This window comes from Cebidichthys violaceus, unplaced genomic scaffold, assembly GCF_023349555.1.
Source record: "Cebidichthys violaceus isolate CVI_PGR_0920_01 unplaced genomic scaffold, fCebVio1.0.p SCAF_35, whole genome shotgun sequence".
Classification (NCBI taxonomy): Eukaryota; Metazoa; Chordata; class Actinopteri; order Perciformes; family Stichaeidae; genus Cebidichthys; species Cebidichthys violaceus.
The window spans coordinates 155,060-165,907 of record NW_027176539.1 but is presented as its reverse complement, the minus strand read 5'-3'; the positions used below and the strand labels follow the sequence as shown (position 1 = coordinate 165,907).

The following is a 10,848-nucleotide window of genomic DNA, read 5'->3' as shown; positions in this document are numbered from 1 at the left end:
TTATATTAGATTACTTATATATATATATATCTATATATTAGCTTTATGTTGCTGCAGCAATCATCACCACAGGAAGTATTCAGATGTTCTACTACAGTAAAAGTAACAATACCACAGTTTAAAAATACTCTGTTACAAGTAAAAATCCTGCATTCAAAATCTGACTTTAGTAAAAAAGAATAAAATATATTATAATACTGGATTATATTTACTAATGTGTTGATAACTTTAATGTTGCAGCTGGTAATGGTGGAGCTCATTTTAACGACTTAATCTATATTAATAAATCACCATTTATTTGTTGATTTTGTATAAATAATCTTAATATGCAAAGTAATTTATCAGACCAATGTAATCCAGTAAACGGTCTAATATTCTCCTCTTAAATGCAGTAAAGGGTAAAAGTATATAAAGCTGCAAAAAAATGGAAATACTCAAGTAAAGTACAGTAACTAAGTACAGTACTGAGTAAATGTACTTAGCTTCCTCCACTTGTGACCAGCTGATCCACAGCTGACTTTGAAAGCATCGTTGGCGGTGTGTTTGAGGACAGTCGGCCTCCGGCGCTCATCAGAGCTGTGAACCGGAACACAAACACACACACACTAACACACACACACACACACACACACACACACACACACACACACACACACACACACACACACACACACACACACTCACACTGTATCACTCATATGAACAAAATCCACATCGATCCGGATCAAACGGCTCTCTGCTGGAAAACCTGCACAAATATGAAAAGAAGAGAGCTGTCAAAATGAGTGTGTGTGTGTGTGTGTGTGTGTATATGTGTGTGTGTGTGTGTGTGTAAACATACAGTTGTTACGTTTGCATTAGAGGATGTATTTTGTATTCAGCAGCACTGTCCTCTTGTGGCTGCATACCTGCAAATCAACACTATTAGTTAATTAAATTAATATATATATATATATATATATATATATATATATATATATATATATAAATTAATATATATATATATATATAAATTTATATATATATATATTTATATATATATAAATTTATATATATATATATATAAATTTATATATATATATATATTTATATATATATAAATTTATATATATATATATATATATATATATATATATATTAATTTATATATATATATATTGTTTTTCCAAGTTACAAAAACACCATTACTTTGGTACAATGATTCTTTTTTTTATATATAATTTTGCCGTCCCTCTCCTCATAACATTCAGAAGGAATATATATATAATAATATAATATATAATAATTATTTCTATTTTTTTCTCTGATGAATATTTTTTTGCTTCTTATAATTTTGTTATTATATTTATTGTATTATATTTTATGTCTTTTTATATTTACTATTTATTTATCTTCTTTAAGGAGCCTCCCAGCAAAAATCATTTTACATGATTGAAGTGCAGAAAGAAGTCAAATCAAAAGTTATGAAGACAGCAAAAGACATGCAGACAAGTCACCACAAGCTACAGATAATACAACCACAGAAGAAGAGAATCAGTACACTGCCCTTCAAATCCGCATGCATGAGCTAACTTCAAATCACATTCATGAGACAATTTGTCTAATTTCAGATTTGATTTTAGAGGAAATGTTGCATAGTTACGGAATAATTTCACTTCAGGTTGATAGCAGACCACCTCAAAGTGTCAATCAGAGAGAACCAGGACATTCTGATGTAGCTTTTCAAAATTAAAGCCCTTCAAAATGTTTTGTTTTGTTTTTCCTTCTTTCTTTTTAACTATAGTATTAGACGTCCTGATCCACACTCCCGACCAGCTGGTGGCGGTAATGCACCAATTCATTGTTTGCCAACCGCTAATAAACCTTTAAAAAAGAAGAAAAACGAAGAAGAAGAAGCAGGACTGCTGGAGATAGGGGACAAACAAGGTTAAAAGGGCTTTATTGAATTTTTTGAATGGAACGGGTTTAATATCAAGACTATAACTTCTATATGAAGTTTATTTAATTTTTTAATTTAGAAATAACATTATTATTGTGTTTAAATGATAACTGCCATAAAGTCATGTGCAATATAAATACACTGTGCAATAAAAAAAATATTCTGTCTGTATATATAATATTTTAGTTATTGTGGATGTTTTACTTTTTTACCTATTTAATATTCTTTACTGTTGTATTACTTATTTATAATACTTGTTTTGATCTTGTGTTTTACTGTGTTTCTTGTTTGCACTATCCACTATATGCATGTATATATTTTACATTACATGCTGCTGTAATCCTGTACATTCCTTTATTTTATATTACACTCCGGTACACTAGGTGGCGGTAATGCACCTTAAACGGTGGTTTTGTAGTCCGCCAATGAACTTAAAGAAGAAGAAGAAGCAGAAGAAGACGAAGAAGAAGCGGCTCACGCTGTTTCTGCTGGTGGTTAACTGGTCGGTTGTAACTACATCATGGCTGCTTCTAAGCCAGTCGAACCGCAGGCCGGTACCGGACTCCCCCGCTGGCAGCTGGCCCTGTTGGTCGGGACCCCCATAGTGCTGGGAGTCGGAGCGGTGTACCTCTGGAACCGCAGCCGGACGAAGGACGGCAGCAAGCGCTCCGGAGAGCGGAAGACACCCGAAGGCAGCGCGAGTCCGGTGGTGCAGGGCCAAGAAGACGGAGCAGCTCGAGAGCAGCCGAACATGGTAAACGTATTACACGTTTACCGGGAGAAACGGGTTCCTTCCTCCGCTGTCACTACGTAATGTCTGCCTCGGTGCCCCGCGGACACTTTGCTGAATTAACGGGTCATTTCCGTTAAAAGTGCCGTCAAGGACACCGACTGTCAAGTGACAGCTACGTTCAACAGCAGCAAGGCGGTGGATTAGCTAGTGTTAGCTGTTAGCCAGCTAATGCTGGTTAACCTACCTAGCTAGCTGTTAGCCGCTAGGTAGCTAGCTAGGTTGGGGACATTTACAGCAGCATAGTGGAGTGTATATAGTGTGTGTGTGTGTGTGTGTGTGTGTGTGTGTGTGTGTGTGTGTGTGTGGTGCAAACAAGATCAAAACAAGTATTATAAATAAGCAATAAATCAGTCAAGAATATTAATCAAGTAAAAAATCCACAATAACTAAAATATTATATATACAGACAGCTGCACTGCTGTTATATGTATTTTATTTTTTACAAGCTTTGCACTTTGAATGCACGCAGTTAGTACATTATTTCACTTTCTATGTTAATCCTATGTGTGTACATACTGTATATATAATTTAAATCCATGTATTTATGTAGTTTACATCTTACTCAACGCTTGGTTTGCACATAGACGTTTTATTTAATATTATTGTTGGTCATTGGTGCTTTTTGGTCTGTATATTTTATATACTATATATATATATATATATATATATCAAAGTACGTTTGTACATAGAAGGACTTTGGCTTGGTGTGTGTGGTGCATGAGAATAATACACCCGGCTAATATATGAATGTTCTTGTTTGTATTAATAATAAAATGTAAGTCAATGCAAGACATTAACATAATATAATATGATGTAGTATGGGATATGAGACGTAGTTTAAGGTGTCGTATAACAAGTTTATATTATAATAATGTAACAATATAAATTCTTAATATTACAAGAGCCGCCCCCTCTTAGACGATTACACTTCAATATTTATTTTACCTATTGGTTGTTTTTTTCATGCTGAATGACTTTATTTATAAGAAACGTATGAACACATCTCATGTAAACACAATATTTAAATAATAATAACAATAACTTTTATTTGATTAGCACCTTTTTAAAAATCGGAGTTTACAAAGTAATATAACAGAAAGTCAACAGTGAGGCCCAACAACAGGAAGATAAACTATGTAAACTCTGATAAAACTCTACAACAGATGAAACAATAACTACAAAATATATAATACATTCTCTGTCATTCTTTTTGGTGAAACTTTAGAGATCTGTGGTTTAAATCAATTAAACGATTAGTCGACAAAATCCTGTGAGTGTTAGTCGACTAAGAATGTCTTTGTTGGAGGAAAGTCTTAATAATTATTATTATTATGAGCTTGGATCTGTGAGGTCTGTTACATCATGATCGATTGAAAGAAAGAGGAACCGTTATTGAACAAACACCACCTCTTCTCTGGTCTCCCTCTCACTCAGAGCCCGTTGGATCGAGCCCAAGCAGCCAAGAACAAAGGCAACAAGTACTTCAAGGCCGGCAAGTACGAGAACGCCATCCAGTGCTACACAGAGGCCATCGCTCTCTGCCCCACAGAGCAGAAGACCGACCTGTCGACGTTCTACCAGAACAGAGCGGCGGCCTACGAACAACAGGTCGGCGTCTTTCCGTCTGAGCAGGGACTGTTGTTGACGTATGAAATACTTACCTGACGAGGCAACAGCGTGCCGAGATCTCTTCGTTGGGAGGGACGTTAATGTCGGTGTTGTGTCCGTCTTTTGTTGTAATGAGAGTGTAGCGTTGAGTCTGGGACACATTGTCCCGTGTCTAAATGTCTCCAGAGGTATTTACTGGGTTGAGGTGCTTGTAGATGGAAAGCCATGCAGGTCAAGACTTGTTGCTCTTCGTTGGACATGAAATAAAGCTGAAGTGGCTTCAGTTTGAACGTCTCCTCACAACTTGAAGCCAGAAGAGAAGGAATGCAGCGATCAGAGGTTTCTCCTCTTTGGTCAATGATTTGCACATTCTATGCAAATCATCTCAAATCTTTCCACCTTTGTGTTTAACTGAAGGTTTTTTGTTTTTTTTGTCACAGAGGTTAAAGAGTCGTGATGTTCTCTAGTGTGTGAGGTTCTCCTCCACAGTCAGGGTTCTACTACAGTACATGAGTTCATAGAACCAGACAGGAGAACAAAGTGACGTTCTGCTGTGGACGTGTTCTAGACTCCTAAAAGAACCTCCATCAGTTTAAGTGAACGCTACATTTAGGATGTTCTCTCCTCTTCACCTCGCTGTCAGACAGACCTTTCTGTTATCTCTGATCTCTACTGAGACACCAGACTCCATTCACTAAAACACTGATTCTACCTCTACAGCACAGGAGCTGCTGCTCTGCTGCTGCCTCCATCTGGTAGTGGGTTTGTGTTGTTGTTGTTGTTGTTGTTGTTGTTGTTGTGTGTCTTTAGTGAATCTGAATTAACTCTTTAAAACTCCAACCCTTGAAGCCTCCTCTGAAGTGGACAGACCTCTGTGTTTACCTTCAGATGAAGATAACCGGCTCATGACTCTTCATTTCAGATGAAATGGACAGAAGTGGTTCAGGACTGCTGTCAGGCCGTGGAGATGAACCCACGCTATGTGAAGGCTCTGTTCAGACGAGCCAAAGCTCTGGAAAAACTAGACAACAAGAAGGAGTGTCTAGAAGGTGAGACGGTCCTTTCACTTTCTATAACGGAACGTTCTGCTATGAGTTAAATTCCAGGTGTTCACCGTCTGTTTTGTTTGTGTCCTGCAGACGTCACAGCGGTGTGTATCCTCGAGGCCTTCCAGAACCAGCAGAGCATGTTGCTAGCAGACAAGGTGCTGAAGCATCTGGGAAAAGAGAAGGCCAAAGACAAATACAAGGTACTTCATCCACTTTGTGCCTCATCATCGCTGCGTGGATCGGCTCCACTCGGCCCACATTCGGTACCAGGTCTTGGACTAAAGAGGAGTGATTTAGACGACGTATACGTCTCTGGTAGAGACCTGTCAATCAGCGTGTAGCCCCGCCCCTAAATCATCCCCTGCTTTATGGTCTGTTTGACTCTAAATGGAGCATAATGTACTAAATGAACATCATGCTGTATTGAAGAAGACTGTAAACTAGAGATTGAGACCATAAACTCATGTTTACAATGTTTACTGAGGGAATAAATCAAGAGAGAAGTAGAGTCATTTTAGACTAGACTTCTATACAACCAGAGGAGTCGCCCCCTGGTGGACACTAGAGAGAATGCAGCTTTAACACATGAAGCTTTGACTTCTCTTGTGTGCATTGAAAATTGCGGTCGCTATCGACGTTAGCTTGGCTGTTTAGAAACAGTTGGTTGGTGCAGGAAGTCCCACGTCATGCTCTGACCAATCAGTGATCTGCAGTGTTTTAACTCCACCTTTCTAGTACCGGCTCAGCTCGCTAGAACCTTCTGTTGGTACCACAACTTTTGCAAACGGAGAACCAAAGATCATTGATTCTTTTGTATTTGTCTAACTTGAGAAACTTGTCGTCGTTCTCCTGTAGAACCGCGAGCCGATGATGCCTTCTCCTCAGTTCATCAAATCCTACTTCAGCTCGTTCACCGACGACATCATCTCACAGCCGCTGCAGAAGGGGGAGAAGAAGGACGAGGACAAGGACAAAGAGGGCGAGGCGGCCGAAGTCACTGAGAGGTCAGAGATGGTTTTATTAATGCTGGGGTTGGTGATCTTGAGAAACGAGCAGGAGTACGCCGGATTAAATAAGTTTTTTACATCGTATGTAAAAACCCACTTCACGACTCACACCTGGTAGTTTAACACTTCCCCCCCGATCTGTTCTTTCATCTGTTTAGCTCCGGCTACCTGAAGGCTAAGCAGTACATGGAGGAGGAGAACTACGACAAAATCATCAGCGAATGCACCAAGGAGATCGATTCAGGGGGTCGATACACTGCAGAGGCCCTGCTGCTGAGGGCCACGTTCTACCTGCTGATTGGAAACGCTACTGCTGCTCAACCCGACCTGGACCGGGTGATCAACATGCAGGACGCCAATGTGAAGGTACGGACCGTTGACTTGATCGGGACAGTCTGAGTACCAGGATAGTGGACTAGTAGGACTTTAATGGACTGCAAACTTACAGCTTGTTGCTAACTTTTGGTAGCCTATGTGAAGGTTTAGACGTATCTGTAGATAATCTTTGTTTACCCAACCAGCTGTTGACCCGTCCAACTGTTGACCCGTCCGTCCAACCAACTATTGACCCGTCCGTCCAACTGTTGACCCGTCCAACTGTTGACCCGACCAACTAACTGTTGACCCGTCCAACCAACTGTTGACCCGTCTAACCAACTGTTGACCCGTTCAACCAACTGTTGACCCGTCCAACCAACTGTTGACCCATCCAACCAACTGTTGACCCGTCCAACCAACTGTTGAACCCTTCCAACCAACTTTTGCCCGTCCAACCAACTGTTGACCCGACCAACCAACTGTTGACCCATCCAACCAACTGTTGCCCGTCCAACCAACTGTTGACCCGACCAACCAACTGTTGACCTTTTCAACCAACTGTTGACCCGTCCAACCAACTGTTGACCCGACCAACCAACTGTTGACCCATCCAACCAACTGTTGCCCGTCCAACCAACTGTTGACCCGTTCAACCAACTGTTGACCCGTCCAACCAACTGTTGACCCGTCCGTCCAACTGTTGACCCGTCCGTCCAACTGTTGACCCGTCCGTCCAACTGTTGACCCTTCCAACCAACTGTTGACCCGTCCAACCAACTGTTGACCCGTCAGTCCAGCTGTTGACCCGTCCAGAATCAACACCGAAAGCGTGGACCTGACCTGTTCTTTGGTCTCGTGTTTTACAGCTGCGAGCCAACGCTCTGATCAAGCGGGGCAGCATGTACATGCAGCAGCAGCAGCCTATGCTCTCCACACAAGACTTCAACATGGCAGCCGAGATTGACACAAGCAACCCCGACGTCTATCACCACAGGGGCCAGGTAGGCTCATCTGTTTACCCGAATGGCCGTCAGTTGACGATTGCCACGTTGAAGGTGCAGCGTGTAAGATGTTGCCAGAGTCTTAGTTTAAAAGGTCTTGGTATATTAGGCTATAGTTCTCTCTCTCTAAAGTCGATCTTTCCTCACAGCTGAAGATCCTGCTGGACCAGGTGGACGAGGCCGTGGGAGACTTTGACGAGTGCATCGTGCTGAGGCCCGACTCTGCTCTCGCTCAGGCTCAGAAATGCTTCGCTCTGGTAAGTAAATCGGCTGAAGATCACTTTTGAGAAGCAAGCCTGTAGCGTATTAATGGCTGCTGCAACTCCGTTTCTTGTTCGTGTGTTCTTCAGTACAGACAAGCGTATACTGGGAACAACCCGTCTCAAGTGCAGACGGCCATGGACGGCTTCGAGGACGTCATCAGAAGGTTCCCCAAGTGTGCAGAGGGCTACGCTCTTTATGCTCAGGTGCAGAATACAAAAACTACATCAGTGGGTGCTTTGGCCCATTTTTACAGTAGATTATCTGTATAATTCAGACAGGAAGTAGCAGCTATGTGTCTTTTGTTGTTGTGCGTCTTTCAGGCTTTGACTGATCAGCAGCAGTTTGGAAAAGCAGACGAGATGTATGACAAGTGCATTGAACTGGAACCAGACAACGCTACCACATACGTCCACAAGGGGTACGCCGTGTTCCTGTGTTTAGTAGACGTGCAACTTTTCAATTGTATTTTCATTAATTAATAAATCTAGTCAATATTATTATTAATGGTGTATAATAATGTGCTTAGAGCTCGTGTTTTAGATTCATGTGAAAACATCTCCTTCAAACTACTGGATTTATTCACCAAAACTACATTTTACAGATGACCTGTGAACACATCATGATACGTTATAATTCACCTTCAGCCAGTACTCGTGTTCACTGAGCAGAGCCTGAAGGCATCATGATGTAACTGAAGTGAACCTCCTGTTGGTTAGCCGTTAGCGGTGCTGCTAATGTTACTAGCTCTCCTCCTGTTGGTTTAAACACTGATTGGTTGTTTATAATGTGACATGATCAGAGATCAGAGACTAGAAACACATCAATGATGTCCTGATCTCATATTTTACTGAATTGGTTGTTAAATGTTCCATGTATGTCCAGTTTGTTACAGCTTCAGTGGAAACAGGACCTGGACTTGGGTCTAGAGCTCATCAGTAAGGCCATTGAGATCGACAACAAATGTGACTTTGCCTACGAAACTATGGGAACCATCGAAGTTCAGAGGTGAGATTTAAAACCCTCGACACCTGATGGGTCTCTTCTTGGATTACTGAAGTAACCAGAGCGGCTTCTTCTTCTTCTTCTTCTTCTTCTTCTTCTTCTTCTTCTTCTTCCTCCAGGGGGAATCTGGACCGGGCGATAGACATGTTCAACAAGGCCATCAACCTGGCCAAGTCGGAGATGGAGATGGCTCACCTGTACTCGTTATGTGACGCAGCGTACGCCCAGACGGAAGTGGCGAGGAAGTACGGCCTCAAACCGCCGACGCTGTAACGCCGCTCTGCCAACCAAATCGCCAAAACTCAACCTTCCATCGCTGAACATAACTCTGTTAAAATGCAACTTAACTTTTTGATTTGCAAAAAGAAAAAAAAAGAAAAGAAAATGGATGATAAAAGAGAAAAGAACAACCCCTGATATAATATATATATATATATGAAAATATAAACGTGTTTACATCACATTAAAAGGGGTTTGTTGTCGTGGACAGAATGATTTCTATTCACAGTGGAGCCGAGGCTGCGATCCAGACCTCTGGTTTGTCTTCAAACCTTTTTACCGCTCACAAATAAAAAGAGTCATCTCCAGAGAAACGCCTACATGAAAGTCCCATGTATTCCTGTCTAAATGAATCATAACCATGTGAGATGTAAGTGAACTGAAACCTGTGCAGTTTGTTGAACCAATAACTGACTTTAAAAAAAGGCTTTTGTGACACTTTTAAATCTACAGAACGATACTGTGAGAGCGTTGCGTGGTTCTGACGGACTGTTCACTCGTTAATTTATGCTGATCTGAAGTGTTGTTTTTTTTTTTGTTGTTTTTTTTTCCCGGCTCCTATCATGTGTAACATACACTATCAGTTCTGAATGCAAGATTAAAAGTATAGTCAAATGTGTTAACGTCTGTGTTTGTAATGCTGGAATTGATCCCATGGATGCGGGGCTTCAGAGAGTTTAGTTTTGTTTTTTTTAAATCTGGATTTGCCTGTTTTTCTTTTTATATACTTTGTGCAGCATGTTCACTTTATAAATAACTGTCAATGCGATGCTCGTGCTGTCTTGAACACTAGGAAAACCCCGACGATGAGAGACTTTTGTTTTGGGGGGGGGAACCCCACTTTTGATTAGAAAGAAAACTTTAATGTCTTTAGTTTTTGTTGAAAATGTTATTTTTTAAATTGCCTCATATGTCAGAAGATTGGATATTCAGTGTTGTTGTTTTTTCCTAGCTCGCTCTTAATTCATAATCATGATTTATTTTCTTGTAAAATGTTTATTTTTCATGTTACATGTAAGAGGCTGGTTTTATCTCTGTCAGATTTGTATGGTGGTCTAACACGAGCCTTACTGTTTCTGACCGTCACTAGGCCCCGACCAGCCTCTGAGAGCGAGGAGTAAGAACTGGTTCTCGAGTAGCATCCCCACTTTATATAGACACGTGAAGTTAAAGTAGCCACCACTGCTAAACGTTTGTAACTTTTAGAAAATACTAATCTTTGACGTTCATTCATTTTAGCAGCAGGTTACGGCTACGTTTTGATGAATGTTTGGCGGCAACGAGGAACCCAATGGTTTCATTCCAGCTGCTGACGACGACTCGGCAAAACTCAAACGACCTGTGAGAACCTGGTGTGACGGTCGGCAGATAATCACAACATGTTGTGTGTTCAATAGAAATGACTGACGTTCTTCATCAATGCTCTTTATGGTGACCAAAGTGAGAGAGAATCCCTAATAAAGATATAATTCCTGGAATGAATTCCCACTTTGTTTCTTCTCAGCTTTCTTTGTGACTTTGTTACACTTTCATGCTTTGAAACTTTATTGCTTCATATTTTCATCTGTTAAATTCTATTCTATCTTAA

At 40.8% G+C, this 10,848-nt stretch overlaps 1 protein-coding gene across 1 annotated transcript; it reads left to right on the top strand.

The window, feature by feature from the left end:
- The first annotated feature begins 2,400 nt into the window (after positions 1–2,400).
- Positions 2,401–10,748, top strand: tomm70a (translocase of outer mitochondrial membrane 70 homolog A (S. cerevisiae)). The gene is made up of 12 exons (XM_068725413.1): positions 2,401–2,693; positions 4,167–4,340; positions 5,263–5,389; positions 5,480–5,589; positions 6,245–6,393; positions 6,555–6,762; positions 7,581–7,715; positions 7,865–7,972; positions 8,066–8,182; positions 8,300–8,397; positions 8,862–8,984; positions 9,101–10,748. The coding sequence occupies exons 1-12, from the start codon at positions 2,460–2,462 to the stop codon at positions 9,252–9,254; spliced, it is 1,737 nt and encodes a 578-aa protein (XP_068581514.1). The 5' UTR covers positions 2,401–2,459; the 3' UTR covers positions 9,255–10,748.
- Positions 10,749–10,848: the final 100 nt, after the last annotated feature.